Source organism: Corvus cornix, chromosome 12, assembly GCF_000738735.6.
Source record: "Corvus cornix cornix isolate S_Up_H32 chromosome 12, ASM73873v5, whole genome shotgun sequence".
Lineage (NCBI taxonomy): Eukaryota > Metazoa > Chordata > Aves > Passeriformes > Corvidae > Corvus > Corvus cornix.
The window spans coordinates 473,117-497,766 of record NC_046342.1 but is presented as its reverse complement, the minus strand read 5'-3'; the positions used below and the strand labels follow the sequence as shown (position 1 = coordinate 497,766).

The 24,650-nt window shown below is 42.0% G+C and overlaps 1 protein-coding gene across 5 annotated transcripts in view; it reads right to left on the bottom strand.

The window, feature by feature from the left end:
• Positions 1 to 24,650, bottom strand: part of FAM120A (family with sequence similarity 120A) — a 49,416-nt gene that overhangs the window by 23,594 nt on the left and 1,172 nt on the right. For 3 of the 5 annotated variants that reach the window (XM_039559227.1, XM_039559229.1, XM_039559231.1), the window contains exons 2-9: positions 19,325 to 19,571; positions 14,545 to 14,627; positions 6,745 to 6,873; positions 6,189 to 6,285; positions 5,004 to 5,104; positions 4,430 to 4,713; positions 3,654 to 3,741; positions 84 to 308 (exon numbers count right to left, since the gene is read on the bottom strand). In XM_039559227.1, coding sequence (XP_039415161.1) covers positions 84 to 308; positions 3,654 to 3,741; positions 4,430 to 4,713; positions 5,004 to 5,104; positions 6,189 to 6,285; positions 6,745 to 6,873; positions 14,545 to 14,627; positions 19,325 to 19,571 — 1,254 coding nt within the window. The remainder of the gene's footprint in view (positions 1 to 83; positions 309 to 3,653; positions 3,742 to 4,429; positions 4,714 to 5,003; positions 5,105 to 6,188; positions 6,286 to 6,744; positions 6,874 to 14,544; positions 14,628 to 19,324; positions 19,572 to 24,650) is intronic. The other 2 variants (XM_039559228.1, XM_039559230.1) reach the window with 1 other exon arrangement.

Sequence of the window (24,650 nt, the reverse complement as noted above, 5' to 3'; positions counted from 1 at the left end):
CTGATACTCTTTAGCCAGAAATGCCAGGACAATTATCTTCACAGAATCATTATCTCACAGTACCTCATTTTAAAATATCATACCTTAGTTAGGACATGAAAGATGTAGGGATACATTAACCCCTTCTTGTGCCTGTGCTCTGCCACTCGTAATACTTCAGGTGCTACCGGAGGTAATGGAGGGGTAGTAATATCCATGTGGTTTCTGGTGGGCATGGACAACAGGCATGGGATTTGTGGATTACTGGTTTGATTCCCTTTGACATCAGCTGCCTGACTTCCTGAAGAAGCACTAGAGGAACCTTCTGCCTGTAACAGAACATACAAAATAAAGTGCTTTGGATGTATCCAGAAACATACCAGGAGATCAGCCAAGAGAAACAGCAAACTTCCTCCCTCACCCCCAATGAAAACAATAAATCCTCGCATCACGCTGTTGCAGTGTGCAGAATACATTATCCAAAGCTGGCTGCAAGGTTTTCAGGAAACAGAAACCTTCAGCCATTGTCTGCTAGTGGAACCAAATTACTACGAAAATAAATATTACGATAAAACTTTTAACTTATTAACAGCAACAGTAATTGCTATTTTGAAAAAAAATTTTAACTGCATAATGCAAAAGTGGACTGATGGCCTTTTAATGACCTATGAATGGCCTCTCAACTCAGTATTTCCAAGATACTCCCAACTCAATGTGTTAACTGACAGCCACATAGTCTGTAATTTATCTATGACTTCCATAAACATAGCCCTTCTCAGCTTGCAATTCTAGACAAAACAGGGAAAATAACATAGTTCAATTGTGTAACATGTAAAATACACAGTGTCCAAACTCAAAAGTCTGGTAAATGTTGTTGGGTTTTATGGTTGGTTGGGGTTTTTTTTGTAACATAAAAGCTCTTTTGTCTGAGAAGATTGTAAGAGAAAATGGCAGAGTTTTCTGACTGAAAGATTAAAGTGGCATTCTATTCCAGTTCTAGAAATGCAGTCCATAAACTTACGGGAAAAATATGATGCATAAAAATATACTGTAAACCTCCCAGCCTTTATAAGGATTTATGTTGATTTCTCATGGATATGACAAAAAAAAAAAAAATTAGAGTTCATTCCTAAAAATCCTGGTCTTCAAAACTGAAAGCTGGTTTTAGCTTAAGAGCTCATGTTAGTTTCATGCCTACAAATTATTATAGCAATAGTAAAAACTTTTAAGACCAAAATTTGATCACTTGATAATACATCATGCATGAGTATTTTCACAATATGTGTAAAGAAGTTCACATGCTTCCTAAGACTTGAAAAGCAAAGCTGAAACAGAAATGGCCAAAGCATGAAATCCCACAGAACACGTAACATAAAAAATAGGCCCAAACAAGCTCAGGTGGTTCCCTTCAGACCCATGAAAAATACAAACCTGCATGCAAACAACAAAAAACCCCACACTACTTCCAAAAATCTTCTACAGAATGGTGTAGGTAGTAAAAACAGACTCTAGCAAGATATCAAAGGGAAACCTTGTTTTCAGATGACACTTTAATCACACAGCCAAAGAGGACGCTATTGAAAGATTGCATTTTAAATGTTGGCAATATGGACTTCATTTGAGTTATAAAAATGAAAATATATAGATGAAATGGTTAAAACCTGTAAACCAGAACACTCCCAACACCACATGCTAACACCAAATGCTTTCATAGCACAGCTTTATTAAATCTGTGTTATAGTATCAAATATTTCTATATCAGGTTAAAGACTTCTGTCCCTGTCTTCTACTACCCCAACAACTGTAAGTCACCAATAGTGAACCACAGCGAGAAGTTTACAGAACTATCAATTACTGGGGGCACACAGGGAAGAAAGAAGACAAAAAGCCCCACATGACAGCAATGCTTTCCCCGACTGCACTACCCAGTTTCTTCCTGCATCTGCTCCAGCAATATTCCAACACCTAAGCTGAGGAAACACCAAAGTTAAAAGGGGATTTTTTTCTCTAGAAATATGCATCCACCCAAATGAGAGGAGCTTACCTTTGTCATGTAGAATCACACTGTGAGATAACTGCAAGGAATTTTGACATTTAAGTCAAGGAAAGGAGTGTCAAGACTGCTGCTACCTGCCTGATCTTAGCTGGATTTTCAGGACTTTACCTCAGAGATTCACACAGCTCACTCGGTTGAAATCTTCATAGAATCACAGATTGGAAGGGACCTTTGAGACCACCTCATTCCACCCCTGCCATGGGCAGGGACACTTCCACTATCCCAGGTTGCTCCAAGCCCCGTCCAACCCAGCCTTGGACACTTCCAGGGATGGGGTACCTTCTCTGGGCAACTTCTTAAGGAAGTACTACCTCTTTTTTCAGTCATTAATGTTCACCTCTCTAGGAAATAAGTTCATTTACAAAACGTACTCACAATCCTTCCTGTTGTGCTCAGCAGATACTTCTGCCTTCTCCTGCTACTGAGGGCTGAAGAAGCGGTTTAATAATATTAAAAAAACTAGGCAAGTAAAGCTCAGGAGCACCAATACATTAAACAGGATATGTTTAAGTCAGCCTGCGTGCACACATCCATTGGAAAGTGCTTGTACAGCTCTGGCTCGGTGTGGGGGCTGTCCCTGGGAAAGGACACACTCAGGGCTGCGGGGACCCACAGGGCTGCACACACAGGGCCCAGCCCAGCAGAGAAGAAAGGAATGTAATAGGTCAAATTAGCATTTGCATACGGTGACTAATCTCCAGGCAGACACAGCTATCCTACAGGCATAGCCTGTAGAAATAATAATCGCTGACGGATGAAATCATCCACTTGATATTTTAAGCACAAAAGCCCAAGTTTACTGGAATTCCTATGCCAAAGTACAGGGAAAATGTTGTTTGCTTACAGTGTAACTAACTCAGGATCAGGGGTTTTTTGACAGAGTTAACAGCTGGTATACAGCTCCACCATCAAGGCACAGAGATATTAAGTGCAAATGCTCTGAATATTCTTTCCAAACACAGCTCAAACTCGGCATAGAGGCCACCATATTCTTGATTGAACAGTGGTTTGAAATCTTAAATTTAATAATGATAAATCTTTATGAAGGGCTTACCTAGCCCATCCTTACCTAGTTAAGCAGCAACACTAACTGGTCCCACAGAGCTACTTTAACAAGTAGTATGTGAAATTCCTACCATGCAGTTATAAAGGACTTTTAACTCCTCAGCTGAGCTCTAATACACCTGCAGTGGCCTGTGGCTAACACTGATGGTGTCAGAGCTGTGCTTACTGCACTGTGGGTTACAGGATGTGGACTCTGACTCCATGGACACCCGGACTGTTACACTCCTTCCTCAAAGTCCAACATGCACTACTGGAAACCCAGAGAGCAACATCTGAGGGTGAGATAGTTGGCTAAGGGCCACACAAAGTTATTGACTTGTTCCTGGTTTGTATCTAGCATTTTTTTACACATCCTATTTAATGTTTGTTTTTATGTATATGCTCCCTTGGAAACCTCCCTCCTGTACTCTAAAGCTGTTGTTTTGTAATTCACAAAGAAGTGTAAAGGTTTGCACTAAATACTATGGATCAATATTGGAAATCCTCCCCCGAATTTGCTGTAAAGCTTTAACACAAAGTAATAAACTGTGATGTTTGGAATTTAAGGAAATACCTTTGTTTGGTCTCCCAGCTCTCCACGTGTTTGACCTTCTGACTGGGTTCCTGGCTTTTCCCAGCCTATTTTGTTCCCACTGACATGGCTGAAGGACAGCAGAAAGAAAAACATCATACTAAAATGCAGTTTGAGAGACAGTGAAATAAATCCTTGGTGTCTGTGACTGGAATTTTGGGCAAGACATTCTGATTTTAAGGGATGCTTTCTATTAAAAATGTCCATTTGCACGAGTCTTCAAAAAAAATTTCTGACATTCACATTAGGTTCCTTTGCAAAGTCACATTATCCCCAAATTTAGGAAGTGTAAACACTACAAGTTCAGTGAAGTTCCATAGCTTTTAGCTTCTGAAATTTTAATGAATTATACTGTGAAGTAGGAAGATTTTTTTACACAATGTAAAGGACTGGAAGGCTTTATGACATTTACCAAAACCTCACTCTCTCAATAAAACATAAGGGCAGAAGAGAAAAAACACCCAACACTATTTGGTTTTGGATTCCTGATTAAGGAACACGGCGGTGAGATTGAACCATGCACATGTCTGCAGTCATAGTGACCCAAAACTATCTTTTTAAGGTCTATCATATCACTAATTTGCAGACTTCTGCAGGGCCAGGAGCTGGACTTCAATGATGCTTCTGGGTCCCTTCCAACTCAGGGTATGCTATGATTGATTCTATGATTCTTACTTTCAGGATACAGGTAAATGATTTTGAAAGTAAATTTATTTTAACAGAAGCTGAGTAAGAGAATATCCTCATGAGAAACTTACTTCACTGCACCCCCATTCCCTTCATCATTGTCAGAGGACGAAGATGTAGAAGAGGCAGGAAAATAGGTTGAATCCACATGATTAGGGCTCCCGCTCTGGGCTGGATTGATTGGAGAAGACCGTTCATACAATGGTGTGTGTTTTCCTTCGTGAGGAATGTTACTGTAGTTGTTCTGCTCAGACAGACTTTTTCCACCTGTTTCCAAGGTGATAGCTGGCTCAGAGAGGCTGTATGGGTATGGACCCTGCCCTTGGGCCCCACCCTGACTGGACATCTGCTGGGCCTAAAATAAAGGGATCACTCTTGAGTGAAGTCAAATAAGGCTTTGCTTTTAAAACAAAATACATTCTTTAATCAAGTGGCCTTTTCCAAATGTATGCATTAAAACTCAGCCATCTTGAGCATCCACAAAAACTGTTCTACCAGAGTCTGTAGCACCACTTCAGTTCCAGATTTAAAATTCAGTCAGTGACTGCCCACTCTAAAAAAGCTGGCTCCACCTTTCCCACCTGGATTCCAGTTTGCTGAGCACAGCAGGCTTCTCCCAGGGAGCAGGGCAGAAGCTACACTTACCACAGGTTTTGCTTGTAGTGAGGTCTGTGGAATGTTAAGCATCTGAGAAGGAACATATGGTGGCACTATCCCAGGCATACCAAACTGATTCGGTCTGGCTGCTGTATGGCAGGGGAGGAGGGGAAAAGAGAAGGGAAAAAAAAAAACAAACTAAAAAACCAAACACTCATGAAAACACTCAGTATTTGACATAAATGTTACCCTGTTTGTCCTTTTGCTTCTATGGTTCATTTACTCTTGTTCTGTTAGCATTACTGTTTTCTCCTATGTCTTTAAGTCAGTTTTATTCATTTTTGCCTTTCAATAAAAATACTTTGTAGCTTGTGAAGTGTATTTTATGTGTCTCACCTTCTTTCAGGTCTTTGTATCTCTCATTGCTACACATTCCTATTCTACCTGGGAATCAAAGACAGCTTACAAGAAAAAAAAAACCCCAAGAGATGTCACAATGAAGATGCTGCCAACGTCACGCAGATGCAGAATGCTGGCATTTTGTCATTTGAGTATTTGACCTAGGGGAGCCTCTAAACCCTTTAATGCAGGTCTTTGGATGTAAATAAAGACCTCCCACACCCTCAAAAAGAGCAGGAAAAATCTGTGTCAGTGTACCAGTATGGTAACTGATGATCTTCAGAAAATTTCAGCTAAAATGACATTTTAGTGTTAAGATTGGGGCATGAGTAGGAAATCCTGTGATCACACATTTTAATTTTTAAGCCTGAGAATAATCTGCAACACCACAACAATGTGTGGCTGCAATTTAAGCAGGTTTCTTATGACATCAAAAAATCAAAGACTATAAAGGGATTTCTGAAACATGTCAGCAAGGCCAGTGAGAAACAGTAAATATGTTTTAATGGCCAGAAAGAGGTCCTGTCCTCATGAATGTGAATGGACACCAGACTTCAGTTGTTCACAGCATCATCTCTCTCAAGTCCCAATGCCAGAATGGATGCTGCAATAGCCAAGAAGAAAAGTAAACCAGGTTGCTCTCTTCTGGGGCAAGAACACAACCTCAGCACATATCCTATAAAAACCTTCTTCTGAAACCTCATCTTCAAGGGTCAGTGAGAATTGCCAGAAGATACAAACACTTTTGTAGATGCTGCCACCAATACAATTTCTGATTTAGGGTTATTCCAGGTGTTAGTTAACACAAAAAGCCTGGCTGCTGTCATTACTTACCTAGGTAATGTGGTGGATGAAATGGCATAGGTTTATTAGTTGCTGAGTAATAAGCAACCGCTCTCTTAAACCGAGTAACTTTGTCATCTGTTCTAGACTAAAAAAAAAAAAAAAATCTGTCAGAAGCACATCCAGGTTTGTCACCTGTAGGTCAGCACAAGGCTGTACAGTAGTTATGTACACCATATCTCAGGATTAATGCCTAGGGACCCTCAAGGGCTGCAGCAGTGCTCCAGTACAAGAAATGTTATGTCAACCCATGTAAGGGTGAAGTTTAAACATTCAGTCTTCATGTACAGCTGATTTTCAAAGGAAGTGCACACAGCTAGGCTACAAACCCCTCTGGTCATCAAGAATTTAAAGCACTGAGGGTAAACACCCTCAGAAAGCACGGAACATGAAATTAGAATAGCTGAGCCACTGCAAATACCAATAGATTCCCATTATCAACTGATCAAATCACTATTTTATCAAATGCAATTCTTCAACACAAATGTACAGCAAAATTGATTTAAAAAAGAAAGCAAGACAAGTAGTTGGCTTTATACTTTATTACCTGCGAATGCTGAAAAACATCTTTTGCTATGGCATCCAAATCAGTGGTGTCCTGAATGTTGCGGACGTAGTCGGCTACGGCTTTGATCACTACGTCACACGGCGGTAAAACTAACTGGTGAGCACGTACCTGCATGGCAAACACGGCAGCGTGAGCACGGAACGGGCACACGGCACGCAGCCGAACCCCCCGTTACTGACAGTATCTTCAACAAACTCCCTGCTGCCACACTATCTACCTACTTTTGGGCCTTCCACTTTAAGACTTCACCTTAAACAGGGACTCATACAATTGCAACACATTTATATATACGTGAAACCTCACCTCTATGTAAATACCTGCTGGTTAAGTATCAGCTCCAACAACAAACAAGGTTAACTGTGCTGATTCTTTCACTGCTTTCTAGTTGCACATTTCCCCCAGTACAAAATGTTTCATCTAATTCATCATGAACCATAATCTTCATCACACATTCACATATATATGGCGGGAAATATTTTGACACAGTTTATTTTCTGAGTGTAAAGTGATAGCAGAACTGATGAAAAAGACCCACTGGAAACCCTGGACTTCCACCTCAGCATTCAACTGGTTCCTCCTGAAAATAAATCATGACTTGGCATATGATTATGGGAATGGCTGCTCTTATATGCCCCATGTAATCCTATGTGGGGAACAGAAGCTTCAGGCCAAGGAACCATTCTGGACCTCTGTAAAATTCCAGGCAGGAAGCAGGGCTGCCAGCTGGGTCTGAAGAACTCCTCAACCATCGGCAGCCTCTGCTCGCATCCCGAGTGCTGCACATGCTCACAGGGCCAGGAACGAGGTCGCCAAATACATGTCCTACATTCTAGAGGAAGCCTGAGCAATTCCTAAAAATTCTGGCTGGAACCTCTGCACAATTCTGAAGCACTCTGCCTGGGTCTACAGGGGCAGCTAGGTTTTTGCTTTTAACATCTTTTAACCTGTTTGCAAAATTCAGTGATTCAAAACTTGAGAGATCACTATTATGATTTAATACTTCTATTTTTAAGATATAAAAAAATTTGAAAAATCTTTGTGTTCTTATTGCGTTCTACACAGAGAGATCATACTTTACTAGAAAATAGCACAATTCAGTCTTGTCAGAAATATTTAAGCAAAATTCTGATTAATACTTCATTAGTTTTATCTTTGAAAATTTAAAACCTGTACCACAACTCCCTTTTATACAGAGTCTACCATATGTGATTATTTTCTTCCCTGCCCTTATTTGATCTACTTCTGATGCAATTTCTTACACTGCCCTCTTCATATTTAGGCCATGGAATTTTTGCCAGATTCCCGTTTTTATTAATTTCCTTCTCCTAATGTCTACTTTTTACAAATGTCAGGATATTCATTCTATCTCTGGTCATTCTCTACCAGAGATGAGCTCTGTATTTTATAAGCCTAAATTAAACATAGAAACAGAATGGTTAAGGGACCTTAAAGCCCATCCAGTGCCATCCTCGCCATGGGCAGGGACACCTCCCACTGTCCCAGGCTGCTCCAAGCCCCATCCAGCCTGGCCTTGGACACTGCCAGGGATCCAGGGGCAGCCACAGCTGCTCTGGGCACCCCGTGCCAGGGCCTGCCCACCCTCACAGGGAGGAATTTCTTTCTAAAAACTAACCTAAACCTGCTCTCCTTCAGGTTAAGACCATTCCCCCATGTTCTGTCACTCCACGTCCTTGTGAAAAGTGAGCAGTTAAGAACAGTTCTGTTCAGTGTAGTCAGTGGCAGGGTAATTATTTCTATCTCAGACACTAAAATCTAAGTTTACACTAGTGTGCACTCTGAATATATACAGTATTAAATATAGATCACACTCACATGTAAGCTTAGAGTCACAAATATTGATGATAGAATTTTGCCCACATTTTGCCAGAAGAAGGATAAGATTTTCCTCTCCCTGGTAATCCAAGTCAGTTGGTGAACACCTCCCATGTTCCTTGTATGTGTAACAATTACCCATCTCTAAAAGCAGCTGAATCATTCCGTGGCTGTGTCATGCTGGATGCGCTCTCGGCAGAGCCCTTGCAGAAACCCTGCACTGCTCCCTGAGTGTTCCTGCAATCTCTGCTTGGAAACACAGTGGATGACAGAAGTAAGCAATCTCCCATTAATTTATGTGATCTCCATGATGACAATACTGAATAAACCATATAAAGCTGGCATCAAGAGAACACATCACATCACTCTGGCACTAACATTCAGCTCAGGCCCTGAAGTATGAAGTGAGGCCTATCAAGGGCTCACTTTGCATGTCGCTCCCATTTAGCTGCCTATAAACAGCCTCAAGATCTTACTGGAGCATACTCTTAAATCCTGAAGTGAGGCCTTCTGGAAGTATGCTTTACAGATCTAGAGACATTTCACGTATTTGGATTTTCTTTTCTTCTGTTTCAAAGACATCCAGTACAGATGTGAGAACACCCTCAAAACTAAGAGTATCATGACCTACACTACACAGAAGTCTGAAATGAAAATGGTGAAATAAGATGTACTTTCCTGATATTAAAGAATAAAATATATTTCTATTCATTTCAGAACTTTCCAGAAATCCAAAACTGTAGATTTTGTACTGGATCATAAAGAATGTTTCTAATCCTGCGTGCATTAAAACACAAGCTAAGTCTTACTGCATGTTAGGGATAGGAAAAATTCAGACTAGCAGCAGAAGTTACAGAGCATGTGTTGGTGGTTCAAACTTACTTTTAGTGTCACACAAAGCATTTCAGAGCAAAAGCAGCAACATGTTTTACCAATTTCTCATTAGAAGTTACTTTTTTCCCTTATCCTCTGAAGAAAAGTTTCAGACAAGCAACAACATGGAAAATCATTTCTGGAAGGCAAACATGGGGGTGGGTCCCACACATGCAGGCAATCAGGTTGGAGAGCTTACACCTGAGAAGGGCCCAGTCTCTTTGCTAGTTGTAAAAGGACTCCTTCAGTTTGTGACAGAGCACTGACAAAAATCACAAGTCACTTTTTTGTGCACTCTGAAAAGACTAAGTGGGGAAAGGCCATGCATTCTATAGAAGTAATTGTCAAAATGAGAGGCAGAGTAACATTACAAACACAGAAGCAACAAGACAAAAATATCTTGGGTTTGACAAAATAAACCTGCGAAAATGCTTTTTTGGAAGAGAACAGACTCACATAAGCACAACTCCACGGGATGACTAGGATAGCGTAGAAGGTACCTAAGCTACACCTGGGAAGAGCTCCCCAACTCTGGGAACACCCCAGCTGCCCACTGCCTTCAGAAGCAAAGCCTGTAGAGACTAATCAACTAGTCATTTACCGCTGTGCCTGCTGGAAACAGGTAATTGGTTCAGTTTCATTCTCAAACAAGAAAGAGACCTCGAACGTTCAGTTGCTGTGAGACAACACACAGAGAACATCTTTTTTCCACTGGTGAGTGAAAAGGCTGAAGATATGAAGAGGAACAAGAATTATGTCAGAAAGCGAAGGAGAGAGCAGAAGCACAAGCCAAAGATGTGATACAGACAGACTTCCCTGAGACCTGTGTGACAGCCCAGCACACTCCAAACCTGAGGGCTGGGCTGCCATCCAGAACTCCCTGACAAGCCATAGGGATGAGCCAACGGGAGCCTTCATAAATTCTATAGCTATAAAAGTGAAGCCTTGCACCTGGGCAGGAATAACCCCTGGCTACTCCACAGGCTGGAGGTGTGCCAAAAGGGACCTGGGGCTGGAAGGCAGCAGCAAACTGAACAGGAGCCAGCAGGGTGCACCCTGGGCTGTGCAGCAGGAGCACAGCTGGCAAACCCAGGCATCCCACTCCTCAGTACACAGCAGATCCACTCCAGAGCACTGCATTCTGTCTGGGGCTCGAGCCACGTGGCCGAACAGTTGAGCTGGTTCTGCAGAAGGCCATCCAGATTGTCAAAGAGGTGGGAACAATTGCTCTGTAAAGACAGGGCTGAGGGAATGGGGCTTATTCAGCGTGGGAAAGACAAGGCTTTGGAAATACAGCCTTCTACTACCCACAGAAAGGTAACTGAGCACACAGAGCCAAGCTCTTCACAGCACTGCATTGTGCAAGAGCAAAAGACACCAGACATAGCCTGAAACAAGAAGGGCTCAGACTGCACACAAGGCAAAGCAAGCATCTTCACCGTCGGGACCATCAAACCACAGGGCAGGCTGCCCAGACAGGCTGTGCAGTCTCCAACCTTGGAGATTTCCAAGACTAGTCTGGGCAATGCCCTGAGCAACCTGCTCTGACCTCAAGCTGACCACACTTTTCACAGGAGGCTGTACTAGATGACTTCCTGAGGTCTTTCTGACCTGCATTATGATGACCCTTAGCATCAAAACACCCCATGAACAACAAGGCATTTATTTGAAGTATATTTTAATAGTGTCCCCTTTGTCATCTAAGCAGCAGCAAATTACCTAAGCATCTACTTCACATATTAGTCTCCCTCTGGCAAACACCCTCTGAAGTCAACAAACAGTAAGACAGGAATTTCCTAGAGAGATTCAGAGAAGGAGCCTAACCTGCATATTTTGGATTGCTTTCTGGAAGCATCTCTGCCTCTCCACCGAGATGGAGCAACTAAGGAGATGGAGTTTCCCTGCATACCCTTCTTATTAATAAAGGGAGACTGCATTAAGCTTTGTTTCTAAGGTTACCTTGTGAATGAAGAGTCAGCACTTCTTCAGTGGTCTGTGCTCCCAAACGGGCACCAATTCCTTCCAGAGCTAAGAAACTGCCCTCCCAAACTCATTCTGACAGTATTGCACATTGATCTTGAAGCTCCATACTTCAACCAGTTTTTCCAGAATAAGAACTAAATTGTCTTTAAGATAAATCCAAAAGCACACAAATAATGCTGGTTTACAAACAAGGTCTAGCAATCAGATGATTTCTCAGGAAATCAATCAACTCTTCTTGTTTCAAACCCCTGATTTGGGTGGTCATTTCAGTGAACTCTGCTCTCAGGAAGGTGACAGGACTCAAATGCAGGTCTGCACAATGATTACATGTTTCCACAGGGACATTTGGACAGACAAGATCCTGACTCAGAAAAGGTCACATCCAGCTTTTGATTCTTTCTCCCTGTTGCAGCAACAGCAATTCATATCTCTTCATTTAAATTTGGCCATGGAATCTTCACAGTTCTGCTGAGCTGGCTGGTAATTGCTGGTGTCTCCTGAAAGGCTTTTCATCCAACACATAGAGATGTTGTCCTGACTCTCGGGTTCATTTCCTTCCACAGGTTAAATATGGATTTCTTCAGTCAGGTTTTCCATTTTCCTCCCATCTTCCCATCTCTACTCAGCTGTTCCTGGATGAACCCCCCCCTTTAAAACAGAGGTAGGGGTTCCTCTGGTTTGCTTTTTTCCCCTCCCCATGGCGACTTCAGGGGAGACCCAGCAATTTCCACCAGCAAAGCTGGTAGTTTCTTTTCTAAGTTACCCTCTTCCACTGGTGAACTGGCAAAGCTTCTCTTGCAGGAAAAGTAATTACTATTTTGCTACAGCATAATAAAAGATTGAGAGAGAATGCAGGAAATAAATTGTATTTTATTAACTGTAATAGTTCTCCCTGAAAAGCAACAAATCCGCCACTGGAACAGAATCTGTCAGCTTTGATGCTCAAGACCATACTGTTCTAAAGACAAAAGATTAAAATCTTTACACAATGAGAAAAAGCCTTCTAAATCCTGAGATGCATGAGGTGTGGGATTAAAGCCCTTGGTTCCCGAGCACGGAGAACACTCAGTTGTGACTCTAAATAGACACAACAAAGCAAAGTTTGTAAGCACAGCCCAGGAAGGACATCCTGGGGAAACACAACAACTTCCCCCCATTTCCAGTTTTCATGAGGGCTTGTGCTTTTTGGGACTGTTCTGAAACTACTCCTTGCTATCAGCCTTGTGGTTAATAGAAATGTTTTTTAGGGTTTTTTAAGCATTCATAAAATTTACATGTAATATTGCTTTGTGCAGATCTACACTGAAGAGGTCCCTACAGGGAGCTGTGGTGACATCACTGACATACTAGCATGTCAATGAAATGAAACTCAATTAATAAGCTCCTGAAACAAGTTATCATTTCAAACCATGAGCACTGTGAAATTAAAGCTGAAACAAACAGGCAGTTGTTCCAATACCAGTAACTAAGGAAGACTGGTTTGCTGCAGATGTGTCCTTCCACCTGACACAACTGGCAGGCAGGAGACAGAGGTGCTGTGCTCAGTTTGGGGCTGTGAACTGAACAAATGGCCAGCAAGCGGCCATGAAATTCAACAAATCCCGTGTTGTGCTAGCCTTTCCTCAGTCAGGGCACTCATCTGGGGCTTTGCACTGACACCAGCGCAGCAGTTTTCACGGAACCTTTAACAGCCAAATGGGAACTCCTTTCATATCTAATTACATTGGCCAACAGATAAAATCCATCAGGGAGGACTGCTTAAGGCAGGCCAGGATGCTCTGAGGGTACATGTTTCACTTCCTTGGGATGCCAGCTACAAAGGCCAGCTGGCATTTCCACTGAACAGGTACATCGAGAAGCAAAGATGACAAATATCTAATTTTCATTTAAGTAATTCAGGATAACTTTAGAGGGCTTTCCAGGAGGTCTAGGTGTCTGAAGTCATAATCTGATCTGACTGGCAAACAAGTCTATTCAGGCTAGACCACAGAAAGAATCACCAGAAAGTTTATCAACCACTTGGCAAGAAGCCCTACATTCTAACCTTTTTAGTAAAAAATGAAAATACAAGCACACTCACTCATTTTTTCACCTCAGATTTTACAAGGAAGTAGCAAACATGCATGCAGGTTTTGTTTTGCCACTGGAATGTGCTGACACTTACCTTCCTAAACACCAGAGTGGCAGCAAAATAGAGGATGAGTGTAACATCAAATGTCACAACTGTTCACTAAACAATGCATGTGCAAGCCCTAAAAATTCTGCTGAAAATCTGGAATCTAGTTTTAAATTCTACCTTTGGCAAAACAAGTTTTCAAGGCTTAATAAACTTTCAGAACGGAAGGGGAAAAAAACCCACCTATTTTTGCTGTAGAGATAACAAAACAGTCTGACAGAATTTACAAAAAGCAGATTATTTGCTGCATGGTACACCTTAGGAGAAAGGCAAACAGATACATTTGTTGTGGCAGAGAGAAAGGTCACTGTGATCCCATTCTCTGATGTGTCCAGTTTCCCTTTTATAGCTGTCTACTTGGCAGATGCACGAGGCAAGTGTGATGAAGCAGCAGAACACACGTACTGTAAACTAAGAGCATCAGGCAAGTTACTTGTCTCAACCCCCCAAAACTACCAAAGGCCACTTTAGCTTTCTCATGCAATCTGTTCTCCAGCATATCTACACTTTACATTCCAAAAACAGACTATTACAGACAAACTCAGAGCAGCAGAAAACAAAACAAGATGGTAGGAAGATATACAGCTCATTATTTTTGATAGCTGAAGAACATGACTAAACAAAAAACTCTCCTCTTCGAGAAAGAGGAGAGCAAGAAGCTGCATTCTCCAAGCCAAACCACACTGGAGCTCCGGCTCATGCAGCTGAAGGGCACTGAGGGGGATCACAGGGCTAAGTTTAGACCTGTAAGGCCAATGACCCCAGGTATCCTCTGCAGCCGGGGACTGGGATACCTGAGGGTGACCCAGCACAAGGGCCTTGCAGAGCTGCTCTCAATTAACCTACCACATTGCTCTTGTTAACCAGTAGCATTGATTTTAGCTTAATTTCTCCGAATTATATTGAATTTTTACCTTAAGTGAAGCTAGTGGATGTTCTGGACCAAGTAAACTCCAATGAAAGGAAGCCAAATCTTCATCAGGTAGAATATGATTACCTGGAACATAACACAGAATTCATTTAAGTACACTGTAAAACGTTACACACTATTTCTACATACAGCAAACAAGTCTGCAATCAGCCCTCAACTCCCGATCAAGAGGATTAACAGATTAAACTTGCAGATAGCTTTTTGTTACTCCAGAAAAACCTAATTAGCACGCTGCTGCTGCAGCAGCAGCCACTTTATGCGTGTGAGGAACGCTCTTCCATGAAACCAACTCCCCTGCAGCAGCAACGGAGCCAGGCACAACATGGGACCCACCTCAAGCCAGTGTGTCCTATTAGGGAATCCTCAAGAGATTTCACAATGCAGGTGCAACAGTGTAAGAACACATTCTATTGCTCCCTGACACATGCTGGTAAGCCCCTTCTGCATCCCAGCACGTGCCATTACTGATCCACATGGGAGCTGCCTCTGGAATCTGCACTCTGCTCCACTGTGCAGCACGGGTCAAGCAGCAAGGCACCAGCCAGGTTTATCTAACCCTCAGGAACGCCAGCAGCTCCAATGACACTTAGCAGGTTCCCAGTCCCTGAAGTTTCTTTTGCTGATTTGACCGGGTCAGATGAGACCTTGGGCTGGCAGCAGGGAAGGAATTGGGAAATTATTTTGTTGTTTCCATGGACAGAGATAGAGACTGTATTTACCACACTGTTCATACCTAATGGAAGATCACCTACACTGGTTTTTTTTTTCCCCCAAAGCACATCACACTCAAAAAAAAATTCTTACTAGGAAACATTTCAAACATTTCTATTAATCAAAGACACAACTAATCAACCTCTGATGGAGTTCAATGGCTGCAGATCCAAACTTTACAAGAGCTAAACAGAATGTCTTAACACAATTCTGGTGGAAAACTTCAGGATATATTCAATACCCGGTTTTATAGAGCAGCAGCTTATTAGTGAATGCACTGTTCATAAAGAACATGACAAGATTCTCTGAATATTACAACAGTTGTTTTCTTTCTTGATATTTTTCTTGTAAAATCATCTAGTTTTCTCTTAATGCTCTTTAACCTGTGAAAGCCAGGAAAGCTGTCCCCTGCCTGGTGACAAGCAGATGCCTTCTCAGAGTGGAAAGTCTTTGTGTTCAAGCAATACTTCACCCCTACCAAGATCTCCAGCAAGGAGATGCTATCATCTAAACTTTAATCTCACATCAGAAAGATTCAACAAGTTTGCATATAACAGCCACACTCACTAATCTGATCAAGGTAAGATTAGACAGTCTTTCTAATACAGGTCTGCAAAAATCTACTGTGGCCAGAGCAGCACAGTTCTGTGATAACTGACAGTCGCTCCTGCAGATGCTACCTTTTAAAATAGTCAGGCCTTCTCTCCCGTCCACCAAAACCTCAATTTTGTTTGGTCTCCATCTGTCATTGCAGTTAACTCCATCCCCCAGAACACACATAAGGCAGTGTTCGATCAATTCTCACCATGTACACTGAAGTGCAGCAGTATCTTTTGTGGTCCAATTAAGAAGTGATGCCTGTACTTACCTTACATAGTTCTAAAATTTTACTGAAGAGCAGTACAGGATTCCATAACTAAACATGTTACAGAGTGCTGTCACAGTGGGAAAGAGATCAGTGTTACATAAGCAACCTCTATTTCTTGACCTGGCTGAACAACCTCAACATATATTGATTTTTCCCATTTTAATAGCTTATTTTAGTGTATGCCTTAAGTTTTTTTTTAAAGCAATTAGATACTAATTGAAGCCACTGCCCTTTCTAAAGAGTTCACTGAATTAGAGCCCTATATCTCACACTGGGTTTGTTTTTCTACTTGCTGAAGCTTGGGCTGCTTTTCTTTTTTAAAATTATTCTGAGGTATTTGAGTCAAAAGTTACAAAATAACCCAAATCAACTCCCTGTTTACACCAGCAGCAATTAGAACAGAAATTTTTAAGAGCACGCAGTATCCAGGCCACATGCCAAGGGATACCCTTTGTATTATAATGGTACAGCTATAAACCTCTTCTGGATGAAAAGCTGTAAGAAGGAAAAAAACTGTAAACCAAGCCAACCAACCACAGTGCACACAGAACCTCATATGAAAGCAATCTTTAGAAGTTTGCCTCGTTGATACAGTCAGAAAAATATTTTGAAAGAATACTTCAATTGAGACTTTATCCCTGAACAGAACTCAATCCCAAATCACTTGCCATTGAGAACAACTTTTTAACTGCCCAGTTTAGTGTCATTCCTCAGGCTTCTCCAACTGCTTAATGTGAGACTGAAACTTTGAGGATGATTTTACTCTTTCAGCATTCCCCAAACTGATTCTTGGAGTTAATGACATGAAAGAATCTGAATACAAAGAAACTTTAGTTTCCCGGATACAGAGAAATACATCTGCAGCCCTAAAGTTGAATACGGATATCACAGCTATTGTGATAGTTTGGGCCTTCTGGAATTGCAAACATTAAACCAGCAGCTTAACTGTAATTATTTCAGAATACATTATTTTATTCCTACACAAAGTACTAGCATGGGGAGTTATACTGCTGTACTCAGAAGAAATTCATGTGCCTTCCCATGTCATCAAATGCTCACTCATTCCTTCCCATTGTGCTTTTCTTTATTCTACTTAATAGGATCAAAAAAGACCCAAAGAGGCCACAGGAGCAAGGGCAGAATAAGCCAGACAAGCCCTTAGATATTCAACAAAAATATAAAAATTCAGATTAGAAAATGAGCCACCCTAATTTAAACACATTTCATGCTACACACAACTATATGCATATAGGCACTTAGTATTCCATTTAACAACAACAACAACAAAAAAAAGTTACTATATTACCAAGGTTGCAAAAGTTAAAACATGTTGCCAGTACTTTAAGGCAAACTGTATCAGTTTGTTGTCAGCTCATATAATCACTTTCTATCCCAAATACCTAGGGTTCCTAAAATTCACTCATACAAAAATAACACAAAAGCCCCAAGCACAAGAAGATCTCTGGAGTCTCTTCTATTCTAACTTCTGTGAACTTTATTCTGCTTACTCATACTGAATACACACACCCACAAGAAATGCAAAGGAATACTCAAACTAAACTTGTAGCTGACCTGGGGGTCTTTAACCTTTGTACCAATTTGAGGGGGAGGAGGGAAAGCCACCAAATCTCTCTAGAGTAATCATGTGAAATTACCTCAAATTTCTTTCTCCTAAGAACACGCTGAAAAATATTTGGTCATGAAAGACAGCAAGAGAGAAAAATAACCAAGAGCTTCTTGCATAAAACTGCAAAGCCTTCAGAGACTTTATCAGAACTTTTCTCACCTACTGTTCGATATAAGCAAGCAAAGTCTCAGCAGGCCACGCAGCTGGAATTGCGTGGCAACTTAAAGCCACACTTCCCATGAAGTCCATAAAGTGTATCTGCAACTGGGAAACTGCTTTTCCAGCAGTAATTCTTACTCACTGAACTGGCATGCCTCAACTTATTTATAGACTCCAAAACAAAGCCAAGCAATAGTAGTCTGTCATGCAATTCCTGCAATGGCAGCTCAGCCAACCCTCTGCCTTCCCTCCCTACACCTGCACAGGCAGGAAAAACACACACTGACAAAAAGCAACTCCAGCTAGTCAAAAACTTGTGGCTTTCTACTGCAAGAGCCATTGGTTCTTTCCTTCTTAACATGGAAGGTGCCTTCCTGGACTGGGAGCAATATTAAAGACTGCTAAAATATTAGCATTTAAAACAGTAACACAAAATCTCTCATTCAGAGCTTTCAAAGAAGTTTTATTCCTCTATCATGTACCCACAACTGAAACAAAGTGAGTGAGAAACTAAAAAGAAGATCCAGTTTACTTAATTTGTTTGCACAGCATGACAAGATCAAGAACATGGCTGCTCCCAAAAAGCAGTTAGAATGCTGTTCTAAATGAATCTTATTCATTGGAGTCAACTTGTCAGTAATTAATTCACTCTTCTGTCTGAGAGCATGACAGTTATTCACTATCACTGCTGTGGAAAGAGTGTGTTAAAAGTGTCCCGTTTAAGCAGGAATGTGAAACTGCAGACATTCCCTCCTGTGCTGCTGAGTATGAGAAGCTCGTGAGCATGAAAAGCTAGAGTGCTAAGGAAGTATACAGACAAAACCAATGGAATGGTACAATGCTGGTCACTTGTGTTTTCAGAAATGCTGAGTTTCACTCAATTATACAGTTCAATATATTTCCGTTGCAGCTGACATGCTGCCATATTTATCCAACACTCATTTCAGAGGGCGGAAAAAAGCCCCAGCAAACCAAGCACCTTCACTCCATAGGTGTTATTTTTAGGTGTTATTTTTAGGCAGAATTCAGGATAAAAGCATACTTCCAGTCTGGAAAGTTTACCACTGAAACTAGACCTCATACTATACAGAACCCAAACTAGAACCACAACTGTCCTGATTCCCCCAACCCACAGAGAACATTCTAGCTAAGCAGAGCTCTGCTGAATCCCTGCTTTCAGCTCTTCTTTCTAGACAGCCACAATTTGCATTGCTCAAAGGTTTCTACAAACTGGGTATGTCTGACCTCAAACACACATCCAGTCCACCTCACACAGCAGGAATGTCTGGAACAAAGGGATGCCTTTCCCCAGGTGCTTTGTCAAATTACACACACATTATTTTAAAACAGTTAATAGAAACTGAAATTGTAAGGCTGACTAGCAGCATCTTCACTTACCTAAAAGAGCAGCAAAAATAGGAAAGCGATTTGGATTCAGGTCCAGTTGCTTGGCAACTTCATGCATTAGGTATTGGCTTGTTGTGAGGCTTTTCCCATTCCGGCTCAGTTTTAGGGCATGGGCACTGAAATAGTAAGGGATGTTGCACAATGCATAATCGGAGTCATATGCAACCAAACCATGGAAACCTTTTTCTCTGCAGAAAGCAATTACTTCTTGATGATGATCCTCAATGCTCTGTGCAACCTATAGTGGAAGACAGAGCAATTAGCTCCAGTGTAAATGGCAGCACTGATTTATCACAACTATTATGATACAGTGGGTCTTTCTGAAACTATACACATGCATTTACAACACTTGAGATATTTTTAAAGTAATTTAAAAACTCCAGTGACGCAGCACATACAGACAGGACGTAAGGAGCACGCAGAAGCACACGCTTCTGGAAGGCCGCACACTGTAGCGGCATTCTGTATGAGTGAACTCATCTGAAAAAACTGTTTATTACCAGAAACACTTGAACTCTGAAGATGTTACTGTTCCAGTGTCTGTACCAGCTCATGGGGAGAGCCCTGAGGCTGTGGGTACTCCAGCAGTTCAGCAGACCAAGATGTCCCCCATGATACGAAGTTTTTTGGCCCACTTTTAAATGGGCCAAACACAACCCCAGATGAACAGAGATAACTTTGTTGACCTTTCAAATGCAAACCTTGCTGTATTTAAGCCAACTTTTTTCCCCTTTCCACCTTCAGCCTATCCCTTCATGCACAGCTGTATCCGATGGTGCAAACTGCTTTGAGTTTATAGCCCAAACTTCACCTCTCCACTCCTGTTGCCTAGCAAAGCACATATTTTAGGCTACAGAAATCAGATGACTTGAACAGACATGTGCAGGGAGACATGGGCCAATTCCTAATGTTGGAAATATAAAAGGAACCCTTTCTAATCAAGAAGCTTGTAGTGAAACTGAAAGTCCCATGATAACAGGTCAGTACCTACAGTTCTGCATTCCAACATACCTTCAGGAACTGCTACAACTACAGTGTGCACACGAGCACACTCAACTACAGCCAGCCAAAGGCTTTGGATCCCTAATGCTTCTACCATCCACATGCATAATATACATTCAGTGCTTCAGAAATCCCCTTGGAAGCTGGGTGTTGGTATAACCCACCCTCACAGAGTATTCCATTTTAACAACAATGTAGATAGCAAGCTATCCCAAAATAGACTAGTACAAAACTATTAGCTTCAGTCTCCACAGCACGCATGAATAAATACAGCCTTAGTGCCAGCAAGGCTATTTATTTCCTCTGCAGAACAGGAGAGGAGGTCCCAAACTCCACAGCCCGTTCCAGCAGCCCCTGCAGTCACCCACAGCAAGTTTACAGTGACCCTTTCTCTTCTACTCACGTCTTGCACTTGCTGAACCTGATGCTGAACTACAGTATTCCAAAGAGGTATGTCAAATTTTACTTCTCCCGTGCACCTTCACAAGATGTTCCCTTTCAAGTCAAATCCCAAGCAGCAGAACAACCAGCACCTCACCTGTTCCTGCAACCAAACACCAGTTCACTAAGCTCTCCCTGCTCCTAATCCTACCACCCTGCCTGTCTTCGGAAAATGTTACTTCTTCAGAAACTTCCTTGATGGACTGTTTTTGACATTTACTTTGTTCATGAGAAGAACACACATACTCATTTTTCTCACAATGATGCTGTCCTCTAGCATAATGTGTGGGAGAAACCATAAACATTTTTGGAAAAATTTAAAGACATCAGACTTACACAGCTCCTAACTAAAGGAAGGCAAACTTAGGCTTCACCCCACCCCCACCCACCAGTCTTCACAGGTCTTAAATTAGAAAAATCCCTCCGATGTTTTTTAATTAAGGGTAGATAGATTTAAATTATGTCCATATATCTAAACCCAACCTCTCTGCATGCACAACAAGCAGCTCTGATCTATAAAAAACCAAGTGAGAACTCCTTCTGCAGCACTAGGTGTGACATGGGTGTGCAGATAACGCAAGAGGAAGCTCGGTGTGCAGCTCCTCTGATTTCCTATGAGCTATTTCCTCTACCTCCACAGCCTCCAGTTCCCTCCCCATTTTATAGAGCTCTCTAACCCAGCACGAAGCCACTGCGTGTTCAGGGAATACGAGAATCCATGTTCAAATAACTCAACCATCACAGGGGAAAGAGCTGTATTTACCAAAGTACAGTTAACCCACAATGTAAAACTCTAACAAGATGAGAGAGCCAGAGAAATATCTCACGGCTCTCACAAATGCAGAGGTACCCAGGAACATGCAGGCTTCAAAACCAACCCAGGGAGAGGGGACGTGGTAGAAATCACAGCCAGGAGTTTGGAATATTTTCAAGCCTAAATCTTGTGCAAACATTAATGGTGCTGGCTCAGAAAGAGAGAATCCTGCCTGAATAAATACACATGAGCACCTTTAGATACTGAGAACAAAATAGTCTCCCCAAAGTATTAGAGTTGTTAAGAACTCCACTGCCTAAATATTTAAATTTTAGCAAACCTACTTCGCATAGAATTTTCTTTTAAGAATTATTCCCCCCAAACTGAAAAATATCAGGTCACAACAAAACTAAGAACCCGCAGGATATTTGTTATAACCTGGAGGAACCTGTTATTTTTATGTACTGCTGAAACCATCTGTGAGTGATTTATAATTGTTCTGGATAGAAGACATTACTCTTTTTCTCCTCTCTAATTACCAAAATAGATTAAATTCATAGCCAGTTCCTAGCTTCACACAGAAACCTACTCCAGACTCAAATGTTCCTAAAAATATGAAAATCAGTTTCATTATTTAAAGTCAATCAGTATTCTCAAACCCAACTTCTCCAAACAAAGTGAGAAAACACTACAATTTAACAACTGTCTTATGCATATGTAAATTTAAAAAAATCACCTATACATGTAAATAAAAATCACACCTTCAAGACGCATTTCCTCCGTGCCCATCAGGAGGGCTACACCAAAGTGAGAACAAAACTGAAGGAAGACTTAGAGAAAAAAATATATATGTAACAAAGCAGATTTAGAAAGACAATGAATCGTGCAAGAGAAAACAAAAACCAGAGAAGGAAAGTGCTTTAAGCTCAGGAGTATCTTTGGCGTGTATTATGCATGTGACCACTATAACCATGAAATATCCTTGTTAACCTGAAAATGAACCCATTAAAACTAGATTTATCCACAGTTTCTTGACAGCTGAAAAAAATGAGGCATCAAACAGAAATTGCTGGTATCCTTCCCATCCCCAGGACAGCTGAGCAGTGCAGAGAACCAGTGCAGTTTGGACACGCATGGTGGTGGCTCCGTGGTGTGGACAGCAACAACCTCTTCCCCCACAGCCCTCAGTATCTGGTAATGAGCTGCCAGCTCCCAGGGCTAACCTGACAAAGACAAATAAATACACACCTCCCAAACCTTCTCCAGCAAAACTGGGAGGATGTTGTGCTTACTGAGATTTTGCAAATTTGGGGTACTTTTTAATGACAGAAAAGGGACTCAGTATGAGTGTGCTCACACTCCTATAACTGCTTCCAGAGATTAGGAATAAGGCCTGTCACCAAGAAACCAAAAAGGAGCTAATGCTGCAGCTGCACTGGAAAGTAAACAAAATGCTACAGGTGGTATTGCTGTCAAATGCAGCAACTTCGTTCAGATGTAATGTACCTGAGTCAGGTCTGAGACAGAAAATGCTTAACAAACTAACAGCCAGTTCAACATCCTACAAAACTATTGCAAACACCAAATTCCCACTGATATCAAAACAGCTGGCCTCCTGTTGGGTACTATGCATTTCCATGTTGCATTAAACCAAGTCTCCACTTTAATACATTAAAAGAAAAACAACATTCTTCTTTTACCCCATTCATTGCTTTCACTAATGATCTCCAAGTCTCAGTAACAAATAAGGAAGATTTATAATGCACCCACAAACAGGTCAAGGTAAGGACCTTCACTGCATGGGCCCTAAAACTTTTTGCTGAAAGAACAAAACTATTTCCTAGCTACAAAAGGTCCCCAAAAGTTCAAATGATAGGATGTTTTTGCTATCATGCAAATTCCCACTGTCCAAAAAACATAACACCATTTGGCTTCTACACTGACCAGGCAAACACATGACTGCAGCACACATGGCCATAACCTCCTCACTTTAACCAAGGCCAAGCCCAAGGCATCGCGTTTGGCAGAGCTGAACATGCCCTGCAAGAACGAGCTTCGCCTCCGCTTCCAGTTCATTCCACACGTGCTTTGCCCGGCGCAGCGGCCCCGGCCGGTGACCCAATCCCCGCCACAGCCGGGGCCACCGCGGGGTGGGACTTCCACTGCCGAGCAGGCTGAACTCAGGATGGCTGCACTCCAGCTCGGTGTTTCTCCACTGATGGGCCTGGCCCAGCAAGCAGGGAGCTAAGAGGGAGCAACAGTGATTCCTGCCCTGTTGGCAGAACTAGGAGAAACTTCACCCAAAGTCACCTTTGGGGTGAGCTCCTTGGAGAGAGGCATCTGTACCCCAGGGCTGCAACCCAGCCAGAACGTTGCTAATCCACCGAAAGGCCAAATAACATTAAGCTGCTGCTAGTGATCGAGCAATTCCGAAGGTTACATAATACTTTTCTACACACAAAAGTAATTTAAGATAATAAAGCCTACAAGTATGTGCTTCCCTCCTGCTGCTCTTCCCTCCCCAGCGGGAAGGTGAGCAGGCAACTCCTAAAACTGCAGCTTCATCCCCGGGCTTGTTTTTCCAGCGTCTTGTGTTTCAATACACACAATCGCTCAGCTGAAGAGAAACCATCGTAAATCAGGAAAGCCGTGGGCAGAGATGCGACGTGGTCATATCCTGCAACCTTTGAAATCGTGGCCTTCGAGCACAAGATGGCCATGGAGCCCAGCTCCAACATGAAGGGCTGTTTGTGGGGCCAGAAAACCGAGGTTGCCCCTTAAAATAAGGAGTTTAAAAGAAGGACTGTCAGCTTGGCACTGCTGATCGCACAAACCAGAAGTGTTGCTGTTATGGAGTAAGGAGCCACTTATTCTACAACTGGTTTTAAAAGCTTCTTGATTCTGAGAAAACGCTGACCAAAACACGGAAACCTCCATAAAGCCAAAAGTGGCACCCCTCTGTTTTTTGCAGCGAGCCATTTCCCCTCCAGCCCAAGTTTAAACACCTCGCCTGAGCCGGGAACTTGTTGCAGATCCATCCTGCGCGAGAACTAAACTGATTAATTATTTTTTCCTCCCCTCAATAATTAATTACAGAGATGCTTTTCCCCCACCCGCTCT